The following is a 15,177-nucleotide window of genomic DNA, read 5'->3' as shown; positions in this document are numbered from 1 at the left end:
CCCTGGGACTGCCCCTGCCTGCCCTTGGTGACCAGGGCCTGTGAGCTGCTGGGAAGGACCTCAGCGCATAGCAGCCTGGGTCTCCTCAACCGCAGGCTCTAATAAGCAGCCACGGGGCCAGAAATGAGGGACTGGGAAGAGCCAACCAGTCTTGGTCTTCAGACCATTTGGCACATACCTCAGGCTGCCTTTCACCCTTCATTGTACCTTAACCCTTGATCAGATCAGCAGCCTCCAGCTAGAATAAGGTTTGTCCTGCCAGGCCTTGGCTTCTGTGGGGCGAGGGTAATGGAGCCCCTTCTTTTGAGGCTCTTGCACCAGTTCTGGCAGAGGACCTCGCCAGTAGCTTGGTAACCCACTGCCTGGCTGGTGAGTTGGCAACTCCTAGAGCCTGTGCACCAGCTCAGTATCCTCAGAGCCGCAGGACCTGCCGCCTGCCACTTTGCCCATGGTCATTGGAGGTTAGCTAGCCAAATATGAGGAGCAGCAGAGGGAACATCCCAGCTTGTGAGTGATAGACTGCTGAAGGAGGGAGCGCATCAACCTCTTCCCCCTCCCCGCCGCCCCCACCAGCCTGGTGGGAGGGCTGCTGTAGCATTTGGCTCTACTGAGCTAGAGCCACACACGGTTGACCCTGCAGTCGCTCCTGTCATTTGGCCATGCTTGCAGGTGAGAGATGCACTGTACCCACTCGCTGGGTTTTGGCCTTGTGTGAGGATTAAGAGCAGGCAGTGGGCTGGGTCGGAAGCAAAGCCAGCAGGCTGCAGGGCCAGCTGCCTCAGCAGTTGATGTGGGTGAGAGGCAAGTACAGGCTGCTGCCCACACTCTGCAGGGGGGAGTGGGGGGGAGGGCAGGGGTGGTTGCTGAAGACAGAGGAAGTAAAACTGCAGGCCTGTTAAGGTGCACTCCTGCATTTGCCAGCCGCCTAGCTAGAGCAGGCCTGGAGAGGCTGCCTGTTGCTTCTGGAGCCACCAGTCTGTCAGGACCTCACTGGACAGATGGAGGACCAAGAGCGCTGAGCTGCGGGACAGGACTGAAAAAGGAGAGATGTGGTAGTTTTTCCTGTCTCTTCCCTGGAGAAGGTATATAGGAAATGGAGTCTAAAATGAGCTAATTAGGAGGTGCCTGGCTGGCTCTGTCAAAAGAACACGCGATTCTTGATCTCAGGGTCATGAGTTCAAGCCCCACGTTGGGCACGGAGCTTAAAGAAAATAGAGTGGGCAAATTAAATAAGGGGCGCCTGGGTGGCTCAGTCGGTTTAAGCAACCAACTTTGGCTCAGGTTGTGATTTCACAGTTTGTGAGTTCAAGCCCCACATCAGGCTCCCTGCTGTCCACGCAGAGCCAACTTTGGATTCTCTCTCTCTGCCCCTATCCCAGTCACACACTCCCTCTCTCTCAAAAATAAACATTAAAAAAATAAATGAGTTAATGGGCAAGAAAGGGGGTCTGAGGACCTCCCCAATAAGTTAAACATTAGTTTTACCATCAGTTCTGCTGTCTCCTAGCCCATGTCCCTCCTAGCCCCAGTCTAGGGTATGAGTTGCCTGGTTAGAATTCATCTCAGTTGTAAACTAAAGTAGGAAAGCATCAGGGGAGTTTGGTAAGGCTGAGGTCAGAAAGGTGGTCACCTTGTAATTCAAATACTTCTGAGCACCTGAGCTTTGGCAAGTGCTAGGTGACAGCAGTCTTGTGGGGAAAGTGAAGAACTAAGCTGCTCATCAAATACAAGCCCTGGAGCCCTGAGTGACATCTCCAGCTAATTCTTGCTTCAGAGAAATTGGCATTGGCATTTATAGAATTGGCCAAGTTATATGCACCCCCTTCTGGTACATCAAGCCCCGAGTTTACAGATGGTGGTAGAGACCCTTCTGTTCCCTGGACCATAGTTCTCTCATGGGGGCTCACTTACATTGGGAACTAGGGAGGCCTGCAGAAAAATGCAGTCCTGACTACAAGCAAACCTGGAAGGTGGAGCAAAGACTGATTCTTTGAAAAATAAGGGCAAAAAGTATACTATAATGTCAAGCTTTACAGTAATTCATGATTCACAAGGGCTCTTCCACACACACATATTTTTTGTTTAGTTTATTTCTGAAAGAGACAGTATGACCAGGGGAGGGTCAGAGAGAGAGGGAGACACAGAATCCGAAACAGGCTCCAGGCTCTGAGCTAGCTGTCAGCACAGAGCCCGACGCGGGGCTTGAACCCACACACTGCGAGATCATGACCTGAGCCAAAGTCAGATGCTTAACCGACTGAGCCACCCAGGTGCCCCCACAAACATTTAATAATAGGGAGGTGATGGGGGGCAACAAAACCAAAGGCATTGTTGGGGCATCAGCCGAGGGCAGGGCTGGGGCCAGAGAGGAGTGGTCACAGGACATCCCCCCTCAGCAAACTGGGCTCCTCTTGCTTCTTTCTATTCTGCCCCAACTTTAGTCCCAGGGCCTATGCCTCACCTCCAGTGGCAGAGGGAAGCAGAGCAGGACCTGAGCCCAGGGCTGATTCAAGATGTCTGTTTGGTAGATAGGAAGCTGCCCACAGCTTTCCATAAGGCACCATGCGTGGGCTTTGGGGGTTATTGAGTAGATACCTTGACATTGATGATTTAGGAGACCTGAATCCAACAGGCTTTTCTGCCCCTCCTGGCATTCTTGGCCAGTGAGTGCCCTTAGTCTGGCTGTTCCCATCTGGGAATAGCACTGGGCTGCTAAGGATCCTGTCAGAGGAGCTTCACGTGGGTTTCCTACGTTGTAAAGGGATGTTACCATTGACAGTGTGCTCTTTCCTGCCTGCCGAAGAGGGGTCCTGGGCTCTCCATACTCTTCCAGGTTTGATTGCCTGGTATAAATGCTCCCCATGAAATGGGGGTGGGGGAGTCAACCCATTGTATCTGGGGGCAGGGCAGTTGGCCTGCTGTTGACCATGGTGGAGGGATGCCCAGGCTACACGTGGCCCCAGGGTGGTTCTGGGATGTGGTGTCTGAATCCTCAGTGGCCACTGCTCCTTTGGCCCTGGCTGTGCAAGGGAATCACGAACACAGAGATGTCATCGTAGGACACCTGCCCTTCCTCTGTGAGACCGTCGTTCTTTCCCTGTGTGCTGTGTATCAGCATTTGGGCCAGCTCCGAGAACCTGTGGGGACCATCTGCAGATGCACATTGGGGCCAAAGCAAAAAGGCAAAGCCAGCCCTCAGGGAGAACTTGCTGCACAGGGCTGGATACAAGGGGACTCAATGCAGTCCAGCTCTGGGGCCAGGCAAGCTACAAGCATGAGAGGGCCACAGGTTGGACCACGGAGATTTTTGGCCCCAGAGATTTCTGAACCCAGGGATTTTGGGGACCCACAGTCATCCCCAGACACTTGAGACAGCCCCGATCCTGACCACCTGCCCTGAGCCAAGCTCATTGTCAATGCTGTCTTCTCAGCCATAACTACTTCCTGGTGTTGCTGCTGACACCAACCCAGGCCCAGGCAGGTCCCCAGAAGCTCCAGTACCTGTGTGGGTCCTCTCGGTTGCCAGGGAGGAAGCTCCGCACTAGCCGTGCCACCTGCTCATTGGATAGGACATCCCAGAGCCCGTCAGTTGCCATGACAACCACATCCTCCTCCTGCAGCTCCAGCTGGTCCACATCCAGTACAGTCACCTGCAAGTTAAGACTGAGGATCCTCAGCACTCCCTTCCCAGGCTCCCGCCAGCCTCATCATCTGCCTTTCTGGACAGACGGAAGCTGGTGTGGGCTGTTGCCCACTCACCTGTGGGACAGAGAGCAAGAAGGGCTTGAGCTGAATGTCTGTGTCCAGGACTCTGAGCTGATGGTCTCCCAGACCCCGGGAGACGGCCAGTGTTCCCAGTAACCGAGCCTGGGGACAAAGGAGATGTGAGGTGACAGCAAACAGCCCCAGAGAATGTGCAAGTAAAGTACACAGAAGTGTACTGTGGCCCTTGGGTGCCCTGGATTGAGGGACAACCATCCTATAGCCTTGGAGCAAACCCTATGACCCCAGCCATGGCCCCCAACAAGGGACAAAGGAGCTCCCACTTCTGCAGGGAGCAGTTTAAGAGGGGTTCTTAGAGGGCGTCATTCACTGACCTGCCTCCCCTGCCCATGGATCAGTGGGTACTTGAGATCCGACTTCTCCACACACTTGTAGCTCCTACCAGGAGCAGACCCAGCATTAACCCAGGCCCTACCCACCCCTCATCTCCCCACAACACAGAGCCCACCATGCCCAGGGGGAAGAGGACTGCCCCAAGCCCACACAGTGGGCCTGACACCAGGGCTCTCCCCACTGTCTCCCAAACCCTCTCTGCTCACCAGCCTCTCATGTGGTGATCCCGGAACAAAACCTTCTGCCCTAAGTCATCCCCCTTCAGTCGCCGAGGGAATTCAAGTCGGGTGAACTCACCAGCCAGAAGTTCAGGGTAGACAAAGGCCTGGGAGTAGGGAGGAGTGCTCAGATGAGGCTCTCTCTGGTGGCCTCTGGTGACCCTAGACTCAGGAAGTAGGGCTCCATAACCTCCCTCTGCCAAAGGCACCTACCAGTTGCTGAATCCTCTGCCGCTCAGTCTCTGGGGTAAACTCAGAGCTCAGGGGCCGTACTTCATCTTTCCGTACCAATATGGCCCTGGATGGGGTTAGGGAGGAGAGGGAGAGGCCTGTGGAGTAGGCTCCGCCCTCACTCATGACCTCCCTCCCGTTGGCCCCTCCTCCAGCCACCAGGAACCAGCTCAAAGCCCCCCATGACTACCTATGGCCTGCAAGGAAAAGGCTCGGCCCTTGGACCTAGAGCTTGAGGTGTCTGCCCTCCCTCGAATTTGCTGTCCACTCATACCTTGACACACCAGGTACACAAACAACTCAGCCAGTCAATCCCCACTTCCGTCCCTCCACGTCCAGCCCCTTTTCACTGTCCCCACTGCTTCTGATGCCTGCCTGCCCAACCCTACCCTCCAGGTCTTACTCACCTGCTATCCCCGGCATTGGCCACATACAGCTTTCCCTGCAGGGACACAGCCACCAGGGCTGTGCAGCCGCCCACCTGGCCTGAGGCCTCCAGCTCCCGCCCGATCACCTCATCCTGGGGCAAACAGAGGTCACTTTAGCTGCTGCTTGTACTGCCACCATACCACTCTGTCCCTAATCCCCACCCTACCATTCACTTCCCCACCAACAAGCCTGGCAGTCTCAACCCAAAGTCTAGCTATGACTCCAGGATGCCTGTGGCTAGGAGATCTAGATATATTCTTTGGGAGGGAGGGAAGTCCTATTCAAAACTGAGGATGGGAAACCAGCCTCCACACCAAGGACCATCAGGGTGCACAATGTATGATGCACATAAGAACACCTAGCACAGACTAGGAACTGGATAAAAGGGAGGGGTCAGTGGTAACAATGATGACCGTTACTAACAGACCAATCAACCCAATCTTGTCCTCCCAGTGCAAAGATTCAGGGAGACCACCACTGTGTGCAGGGACGTCCCACAACCCAGCATCCCACCACAGGTGCCCGGTCCCTTCCCCAGCCAAAGGCCACACTCACACATTCCTGGAAGGCACTCTCCAGAGCCCCAATCACCAAGTCTTCTGCCCTAATGCCCTTCTCTTCCACAAACTGGGGATCACTGGGGCAGATGCTGTGGCCGCTGAGGTGCATGGGGGGCTGAGTGGCCACCATGCCCTCTACCACGGCCTCCAGCTGCCGGCGGAGGCAAGAGTGCAGGGTGTTGGCAGCCAGGATGGCTGCGGCTGGCCCACCATGCCCATCAAACAGTGCCCAGTAATGACCTGTCAGGAACTGTACAGGAAGGGCTTGGTGTCAGGCTCTGCCTGGCTTCCCCAGTTGTCCCCCAGCCCGGCACGGGAAACTAGAGCAAGAACCGGTCCCGGCTTGTTAAGACGGGTTCAGGCCCAGCTGCACTCACCTCCTCTGGGCACAGGGTCAGCCACTCCTGGTCCTCGTCAGCCCCAAACTCACATCTCCGGATGGCTAGCTGCCCACAGGCCGCCTGGTCCTCATTGAACTCAGATTTCTCTGCATTGATGATTCTGAGGCCAGTAAGTGATCAGAGACCCTTCAGGGACACACCCATGTCCCCATGGGCAGAGACCAGAGCTGGTACACAGGGGGAGGAGCCCTACCTCTGAAGCAACAGCTCCTATGCTGTCCCTGACACACACCTGGACATAGTGTAAAGTTTCCTAACTGTTCAGTAACCTCAGAGTAAGACAAAACTCAGGACCCAGCCCCTCTGCGCTGACCTGGGCTGAGAGGTGAGGATGCGGCTGTCCGAGGAGATCTGGGGCTCCGTTGCCTATTCTCCACCCCGTCTCAGCCAGATTCCCTGTCCCGCACAGCACAGGCCACAACCCAGGGTGAGGCGCTGCGGGCGTGTGAGGAGTCTCCAAAGCCCGCAGCGCGGAACTCTACCCAGGGTCCCTGCCTCACCTTGGAAGCCCCTCATCTTCCATGTCCTTCCCAACTAGCGAGCCTCCCTGAGAGAGGCTGGAGTCCCAAAGAAAAGGCTGTGGTGGGGCCGGAGGAAGCTGTCAAGGAGTCCCAGGTGAGGACAGGAGGGAGGTAGCCACAAGGAGGGGTGGGGGGGGCGGGGGCACTGGCTCAGCTTAGGCTGTTTTCCAGGGCCGCCAAGGCGCCGAGGCTGGCCCTGCAGGGCCGGGACGGGGACCCAAGATTGGGGGGCAGCGGGGGGCGGGCACTCACTCGGCATAGCCTGCGTTCCAGGGCAGCGCGCGGCCCCGCGCTGGGCTGCGCACCGGCCGGGCGTCGGGGCGGCGCTGGGCGTCGGCGGTGCCGGGGCCCGAGCCGGAGCCGCGCAGGAAGCGGGGCCGCCGGTAGGGCACCGGGCTGGCGCGCGGCCTGGGCGGCCGCGGAGCGGGCAACGGACCCCCGGGCAGGAAGCGGCGCCGGAACCAGCCGGCGGACATGGCGCGGAGGCAGGGGGCTCCCAGGCTGGAGGAGGAAGCGGGCCGGGGGCGGGGCCGGGGCGGAGCGGTGACGCCCCCAAACCCCTGCCTCCCGCGGGGAGTGCGCGAGCGGCCTGGGCGTTCTCGGGCTTGCCGGGGACCCTGACGACCCCCAAGAAGCAAAGGCTGTCGTCACCCCCACTTCACAGGCAAGAACACTGAGGCCTCCAAAGGCGAAGTGGCTTGCCCGCGTAGCACAGCCACATGAGCGGGCCTAGTGCTGCGCCACACGCGTGGGGTGCTGGCCTTTGCAAGGGAAAAGCCCTCCTCGCCACCCAGCGAGGTGACGGGGCCCTGGAGGCTGGGCTTGCGTCCGCGGCGGAGCCTCCGGCCTCCTCCCGCTGGGCCCGGACCTTGCGCAAGGGTTAGATGGGAACAGGATGTGCCTGGAGGTGTCAGACTGACACGTTGAGTAAGAGTCTCAGAGCACAGGGTTCCCTTGGGTGGCCTTCATTCTCCGCCCATGCAGTCTGTCACCCTCCACCCCCAGATGAGGCTTGGTGGCCACCTGGCCTTCCTTATCCTGAGACTCCGCTTCCCCACTTCGGGGATAGCCTCCCAAACGACTGCCTCTCCAGTCAAGATGTTGTCTCTGGACAGACAGCAGGATCCTCACTAGCATGTTCGTGGCTGGTGGGCAAGAGGAATTTGTGGTCCCCAGAAGGCTCCAGCCGGTCGGAGTTCAGACCTGGAACTAAGGGAAGTGAAAGACTTGCATCCCTTCTGGAGGCAAGATGTTGCAGTCTCTTAACCCCTGACCAGCTGTCACCGTGCGGTCAGCAGCAGTGTCTCCCTCCACATCTGCAAGTTAAGAGAGTGCTTCGTCACCCTTCTGTCACTTAAGCGCAACTCCCTGCATGGCGCTGTTATTTCTGTCTCTTGAGGAGGACTCTGAGGCCCAGAGAGAGGAAGTGTCCTGATGCCCAGGGCTCTGCTGTTTCCATTATGACAGTTCAGCTGACTCAAACTCTCCACAGCGGATTTCTCTTCCCCTTTCCTCCTCCAACTCAAACCCCCGAGGCCCATAGCCCAGGGTCCCCAGGGAGAGCTTCAGGAGGAGTCCCTACCTTTGCCTGGGCTCCCTAGCCTAGCACGTGTCCCGAGGCCCCACGCTGGGTGCAGGAGTACAGCAGTGATGGAGATAGGTTCCCCAGCTCTGAAGGCGAAAGTCTGGTGGATGGTGCTTGATCCAGCTGGCAAGGGGGTGGGGGCAAAGTCAGAGAAAGCTTCCCAAAGGACACCTGAGCTATGGGCTATCGCTGGGACAGAAATGGACCAGGGACCCAGGGTGAGGCAGGCCCAATCCAGTCTGTGGGGCCACCTCTTCATCTCTACCAGCCAATAGCTCAAAGGTTTTTAGTCTAAAATGAGAGGAAACAACACAAGCACAGTCTTTTCCTCCACCCCACTGTCTTGGACTTCCCTGGGTGGGATGAGTCCTGTCCTCTGAAGTGTATTCAGAGAAGCTTCTGAGAGGTCACAGGTGGTCTGTTGCTCAGCGTAGCCATGGAGCCCTATGGGAGCCATCTCGTCCTCCCTGCTCCAAGGAGGCCTGAGTGTCCCTTTAGTGCCACTGAGGCTCCTCTGGCTTCTAGGTGGCTTCTGGGAGCCTCTATTCTGGCTTGGATCCCAAGCCTGACTTTCTTAGTTTTCTACCTAATTTTGCTGAAGCACATCCTCTAACAACTCTCCAAGAAAGGATGACTGGAAGGTGATTTCCTGGGTCCTCCCAAGTCCGAAAGGCTTTGCCTCAAAAGTTTGTTGTTGTTGTTTTTAAAGTAAGCTCTACACCCAATGTGGGGCAAAAGCTTTTGTTTTTGATTGATATTTTAGCTCAGAATTCTGACCTCTCTGTTCATTGTCTTTTGACTGTTGCTTCTGCTGCAATCCAGTGTCCCTCTCATTCCCAGACCTTTAGAATGGCTGTTTGCCTTTTTCTGTCTCCAGACGTTTCCAGTCTCTTCTGTCTCCAGTGTCTGAAATTATAGGGGAGGTTCCTTGGGGGGGGGGGTGTCTTTCTTCATTCTTAGCCTGAGCCCTCTCTAGGGGCCATGCAATGCCTCACCCCCAAGTGACATCCTTCTCTGGACACCCTTTTCCTAAACATCAAGTGAATCCAAGCTTGTTTCCTTCCTGGCCAGACCTCTCCTCAGCTAACTCAGCCAGCATCTGAGAGATAGGGATGGGGAGGAGGAAGTTTAGCAAAAAATAAAAAGATGGTTATGCTACATTTTCTTTCCACTCACAATGAGAATAGGTTTTGTTGAGTCCCATGACTCAAAAGTCAAAAGGTGGGGCTCCTGGCTGGCTCATTTGGTGGAACATTCGATGCTTGATCTTGAGGGTGTGAGTTCGAGCCCCACACTGGGCACAGAGATTACTTAAGAAACAAAAACAAAACAAAAAATTTTTTTTAAAACCCACAAAATTCAAAAGGTGTAAAGTATATTTACTAACAAGTCTCCCCCACAACCCCATCCCCTGGCCATGTAGTTCCTCTCCCTGGAGACATCCAATATTACTAGTTTCTTGTGAATCTGCCCAGAGATGCCAGGTATTCTGTGACAATTCAAGCCAAAAAAAATTACTTATGAGACAAGAAATTATGAGTGTTGGCAAGGATGTGGAGAAAAGGAAACTCTTGTGCACTGTCAGTGGGGATGTAAACTGGTTGCAGCCACTATGGAAAACAGTATGGAGGTTCCTCAAAAAATTAAAAATGGAACTGTCATATGATCTATCAATTCCATTTCTGGTTATCTATCTGAAGCAAGTGAAATCAACATCTTGAAAACATATCTGCACCCCCATGTTCACTGCAGCATTATTTACAACAGCCAAAACATGGTAACAACAAAAGTGCCTACTGACAGATGAATGGTTAAAGCCAATGTGGTACACAACTACACACACAGGAATATTATTCAGCCATAAAAGAGAAGGAAATTCTGCCACTTGCAACAGCACAGATGGACCTTAAGGGAATTATGCTAAATGAAATAGGTCAGACAGAGGAAGATAAACACTGTATGAACTCACTTATATGTGGAATCTAATCAAACAAATTTCAAATCCATAGGCACAGAAAATGGACTGCTTGTTGTTAGAAGTGGGGGGTGTGGGTGGACAAAATGGGTGAAATTGGTCAAAAGGTATAAACCTCCAGTTATAAGTAGGTTCTGGCGTGGGGGGGAGGGCACCTGGGTGGCTCAGTCAGTTCAGGTCATAATCTCAAGACTCATGAGTTCAAGCCCTATGTGGGGCTCTCTGCTGTCAGCACAGAGCCTGCTTCGGGTCCTCTGTTTCTCTCTGCCCCTCCCCTGCTTGCTTTCTCTCTCTCTCAAAAAAAAAAAATATTTTAAAAAATAAGTGAATTCTATGGATGTAATCTACAGCATGGTGACTATAGTGAACACTGCTGTACCGCATATTTGAAAGTTACTAAGACAGTAGATCTTAAAAGTTCTCATCATAAGAAAAATAATTTTAACTATGTGTGCTGATGGATGTTACCTAAACTTATTGTGGTCATTTCACAATATATACAAATATTGAATTGTATACTTAACACTGATACAATGTGATTTGTAAATTATATCTCAATTTAAGTAATTTAAAAATTACATATATGTAAATCTTTCCTCCTCCCCTCCTTTTCTTTCCACAAATGATAGCATACTCTATGCCATATCCTACACCTGAAATTTTCATAAAAGATACCTCTTTTTTTTGTATCAGTCCTTGAAGAGCTACCTTACTGTTAGGGCTACAGAGTAGTCTCTGCAAAAATGCAGATGTGGGGCACCTGGGTGGCTTAGTCAGTTAAGTGTCTGACTTCAGCTCAGGACATGATCTCACGGTTTGTGGGTTCGAGCCCTTCATCGGGCTCCGTGCTGATAGCCAGCTCAGATCCTGGAGCCTGCTTCAGATTCTGTGTCTCCCTCTCTCTCGCTCTCAGAAATAAATAAAAAACATTAAATTTTTTTTAAATGCAGACTTAATGTAGCTAGCCCCCTAGTGATGGACATTTAGATTGTTTTCAGTTATTAGCTCTATAGTTTTTGTGGAGGCGATATTGGTAGGATCAGTTCCTCACAATGGAATTGTTGGGTCAAATGCATTTGTTGTTCATAGCAGCACTATTCACAATAGCCAAAATCGGAAACAACACAAATGTCCATCAGCTGGATGAATGGACAAATTGTGGTATATATGCACAGTGGAATATTATCCAGCCATAAAAAAGAATGAAGTACTGATAATGTGCTACAATGTGGATGAACCTTCAAACAATTATGCTAAGTGAAAAAAGCCAGATATAAACGGTCACGTTTTATGCTTCCATTCATATGAACTATCCAGAATAGATAAATCCATGGAAATAGAAAGCAGACTGGTGGTTGAAGGGACCAGAGGAGAGAGGAATGGGGAGTAACTGCTTAGTGCGTAGTTTCCTTTTGAGGTGATGAAAGTGTTCTACTTTTTTTTTTCTTCTTTTTTTTTTGGTAGGCTTCACACTCAGCACAGAACCCAGTGCAGGGCTTGAACTCATGACCCTGAGATCAAGACCTGAGCTGAGGGGGGGTGGCTCAGTCAGTTAAGTGTCCAACTCTTGACTTCAGTTCAGGTCATGATCTTGTGGTTTGTGAGTCTGAGCCCCGCATCGGGCTCTGCACTGACAGTGTGGAGCCTCCTTGGGATTCTCTCTCTCTGTTTCTCTCTCTCTCTCTCTCCGCCCCTCCCCTGCTTGTGCTCTCTTTCTCTCTTTCAAAATAAATTTTAAAAAACTTTTTAAAAAGGAGCTGAGATCAAGAGTTGAACACCTAACCAACCGTGCCACCCAGGCACCCCAATGAAAATGTTTTATTTATTTATTTTTATTTTTTTAAAATATTTTTATTTATTTCTAGGAGAGAGAGAGAGAGAGACAGCATGAGCAGGGGAGAGCCAGAGAGAGAGGGAGTCACAGACTGAAACAGGCTCCAGGCTCTGAGCTGGCAGTCAACACAGAGCCTGACGCGGGGCTCGAACCCACGAGCCGTGAGATCATGACCTGAGCAAAAGTCGGACGCTTAACTGACTAAGCCACCCAGGCGCCCCTTATTTATTTACTTTTTAATGTTTTATTTATTTCTAGGAGAGAGAGAGACAGCGTAAGCAGGGGAGGGTCAGAGAGGGAGTGACAGACTCTGAAACAGGCTCCAGGCTCTGAGCTGGCAGTCAGCACAGAGCCCGACGCGGGGCCCGAACCCACGAACCGCGAGATCATGACCCAAGCGAAAGTCGGACGCTTAACCGACTAAGCCACCCAGGTGCCCCCCAATGAAAATGTTTTAGAACTGGAGATGGTAGTTGCACAACATAGTAAATGTACTGCCTTGATCCATTTAAGATGGTTAATTTTGTTATGTAATTTTCACTTCAATTCAAAAAAAGGGCATACACATTCACAACTTTGTAGATATTGTTCTACATGAAAGTTTACTCTTCCATCAGCCTATTTTCCCACAGTACTTCATTAAAGTTTTCAATCTTTCTCCATAGATAAAAATGTGGAAGTCTAGTTTGATTTTCATATATCTTATTAAGAGGGGATAACCAGTTTTCTAAAGGTCTGAGAGATCTATCTGTATTTCTTTTTCTGTGGGTAGTCTGTACTCATTTGCCCAGTTTCTGAGTGAGACTTTGGGGTTATTTCTTACTGATTTATGAGAACTCTTTATTTTGAAATGAGTTACAAGTATGTTGTTTGTAGCCAATTACAGTTTGTTGTTTGTGTTTTGGCTTTGATGGTGGCTTTTTCCATATAGACTTTTAATTTTTTTAATGTTTATTTATTTTTGAGAGAGCAAGAGTGTGCAATTGGGGGAGAGGCAGAGAAAGAGGGGGACAGAGGATTTGAGATACACCAACAGCAGAGAGCCCAATGCGGAGCTTGAACTCAGGTTGTGAGATCATGACCTGAGCTGAAGTCGGATGCTCAACTGACTGAGCCACCCAGATGCCCCTAGACTTTTATTTTTCTTTATTTAATTTTTAATGTAAATGAGTTTATAGATTTTTTCCTTTTTTTCAATTTTTTTTCCTTTTATGCCTTCTGGGTTTGGTGACATACTCAGAAGGCCTCCTTCACTCCAAGATTCTACAAACTTTTCCCTTTGTTTCTTCACTATTTTTATAGTTCACTCTTGTTGTTTTTTAACATTTAAACGTTTGACCCACGTGAAAGAAACCCAGTATGTTCTAAGAAGTTCAATGCCTGACTCTGTGTTGAGAAACATCAGAAAGAATGGAGCAATCAACCTGTTCCTGGATACTGTGTTCATCCCAGGACTTGTCTGAGGAGCTATGTGCAGCTTTCTCATCTTTCTGCCTGAAACCAGATCTCACCCAGAGATCTGTTTGGGTACTCTGCTGGCCCTTGGGCTCCGTGCCTGCATCCCAGGCTCTGAAACAGAGCAGGACTGGGCTCAAATCCCAGCCTCCCAGGGGGTTTCTTTTCCTGGTCAAACCTTCATCATTGAGGTGTGAGATACTGATGGAAGGTGCAAGGGCCACTGATCAATAGGATTTCTCATCCTTTGTTCCATGTCTTGAGTAAAGGAAACTAAGGTTCTTGCAGAGACTCACTGCCTTGTGACCTGTATCAAATCACTTCATCTCTCTGAACCTCAGATTCTTCAACTGTAAAAGAGGGACAGTAACACCTATCTCATAGGGCTGTCAGGGGGATTAAATGTGCCCAGTGCATAGTGAGTGTGCAACATAAATACTTAAATAAATACATAAATTACTTTTAAGTAAACTCTATGCCCAACATGGGGCCTGAACTCATGACCCTGAGATCAAGAGTTGCACGCTCTACTGACTGAGCCAGCCAGGTGCCCCAAGACTCTAATTGTTCATTCATTTGTTTATTTGGCAAATAATACTGAACACTTACCAATGCTGAGCACTATTCTAGGTGGGGATACAGCAGGAGCAAAACTTAACTACTGGTAAAGGGAAGACAATAAACAAATAAGCAGGTAAATATATGTATCAGGCAGTGATGGGGCACCTGGGTGGCTCAGTCAGTTAAGTGTCCAACTCTCAGTTTCAGCTCAGGTCATGACCTCATGGTTCTTGGGTTCCAGCCCAGCGTCGGGTTCAATGCTGACGGTGTGGAGCCTACTTGGGATTCTCTCTCTCTCAAAATGGATAAACTTAAAAAAAAAAAAAAAAAAAAGAGGGGCAGGGGGAGGGAATGATGCAGTCAGTGATCAGCCAGGCAACAAGGGAAACCTTGCAGTTAAGGTAGTCACAGTTCATCCAGTGACAAACATTTCTACAGGGAACATAACATTATTGTTTTTCATTAACCTGTTTTCTTGGCTAATTCCTGTTTCCAAGAAACAGGATGCTCTTATGCTTCCGTAGAATTGCCAGGTGCTCTGATGGAAGTGCCCAGGCCTGAGAGCTGATGTAACTGTCGGCTCTGTGTTGCTGTCCCATCTGTGCTGTGGCAGGGCTGAGTTGGGGACTTGCCTATGAGCTATTCTCCCAACAGCAGGCTGTGAGGCCACATAGAGTTTTTAGTTTCTATTGTGAGTTCCGGGGTCAAGGTGAGCATTACACAGGTCCAGTTTTCAAGGTGTGCATAGGAAGATAAGTAAGAAAATCCTTCAATTTTGTGTTCACTGTACTCTCAGGAGATGAGAAGCCAGTCCTTGAGGCACACAGAGGAGGGCACGATGCTGCTTACTCAGCATGTGGTAGTGAGACAGTGAGCAGGGAGCTCAAGCTGGGGCCAGATGCAAGGCAGGCCCCATGCTCCATCATCAATTCTCAGCAACCCCAGCCCCCAAAGGTGGCCTCCTTCCCAATCTTCCCAACCAATATCCTGAGACAGGCTCTGATTGGATTGACTGTGGTCTTGTGCTCATCCCTGGTTCACAGTGGCCTGGAAGATACATTATGTTGACTGGCTGGTAACAGCGGGACTGGTGTCAGAGAAGGCAAAGCTGCTGGGTGTGGAACCAGAAGTAGATCAGGAGTTGGGAAGTTCCTCACTCGCCAAACTCTGGCTCTCCTTCAACCTTTGAGCCTTTGCACATGTAGTTTCTTCTTCTCACAAAACTCCTCCCTCCGCTCTGCCAGGCTGACCTCCAGGTCTCCCCTCAAACTTCACCTCCTCCTAGTGGCTC

General features: G+C 51.2%; 1 protein-coding gene across 4 annotated transcripts; it reads right to left on the bottom strand.

Moving 5' to 3' along the window:
• Positions 1-2,207: 2,207 nt before the first annotated feature.
• PPM1M (protein phosphatase, Mg2+/Mn2+ dependent 1M) lies at positions 2,208-7,278 on the bottom strand. Of its 4 annotated transcripts, XM_039243720.1 has the most exons (11): positions 6,729-6,799; positions 6,456-6,553; positions 5,932-6,055; positions 5,550-5,804; positions 4,973-5,085; positions 4,548-4,632; positions 4,323-4,441; positions 4,098-4,161; positions 3,760-3,867; positions 3,502-3,650; positions 2,208-3,137 (listed from the first exon to the last, which is right to left on the bottom strand). In XM_039243720.1, the coding sequence occupies exons 2-11, from the start codon at positions 6,476-6,478 to the stop codon at positions 2,993-2,995; spliced, it is 1,185 nt and encodes a 394-aa protein (XP_039099651.1). In that variant the 5' UTR covers positions 6,479-6,553; positions 6,729-6,799; the 3' UTR covers positions 2,208-2,992. The 4 variants fall into 4 exon arrangements, with proteins under 4 accessions (XP_039099651.1, XP_039099650.1, XP_039099652.1 ...); XM_039243719.1 differs by lacking the exon at positions 6,456-6,553 and having other exon boundaries at positions 6,729-7,278; XM_039243721.1 differs by lacking the exon at positions 6,456-6,553 and having other exon boundaries at positions 5,932-6,041; positions 6,729-6,762.
• Between the last annotated feature and the right edge of the window lie 7,899 nt (positions 7,279-15,177).

The sequence above is a fragment of the Hyaena hyaena genome, unplaced genomic scaffold (genome assembly GCF_003009895.1).
Source record: "Hyaena hyaena isolate Hyena2069 unplaced genomic scaffold, ASM300989v1 scaffold_231, whole genome shotgun sequence".
In the NCBI taxonomy this organism is placed as follows: Eukaryota; Metazoa; Chordata; class Mammalia; order Carnivora; family Hyaenidae; genus Hyaena; species Hyaena hyaena.
Note: the sequence above shows the minus strand (reverse complement) of the source record. Positions and strands in the feature narration are given on the sequence as shown.

Coding starts and splice junctions, on each gene's coding strand:
- PPM1M (XM_039243719.1), bottom strand. CDS start 6,952: ATGTCCGCCGGCTGGTTCCGGCGCCGCTTCCTGCCCGGGGGTCCGTTG. Junction 6,056..6,728: donor TGGAACGCAGGCTATGCCGA/GTGAGTGCCCGC, acceptor TACTGGCCTCAG/AATCATCAATGCAGAGAAAT. Junction 4,442..4,547: donor GGCAGAGGATTCAGCAACTG/GTAGGTGCCTTT, acceptor CCCTACTCCCAG/GCCTTTGTCTACCCTGAACT.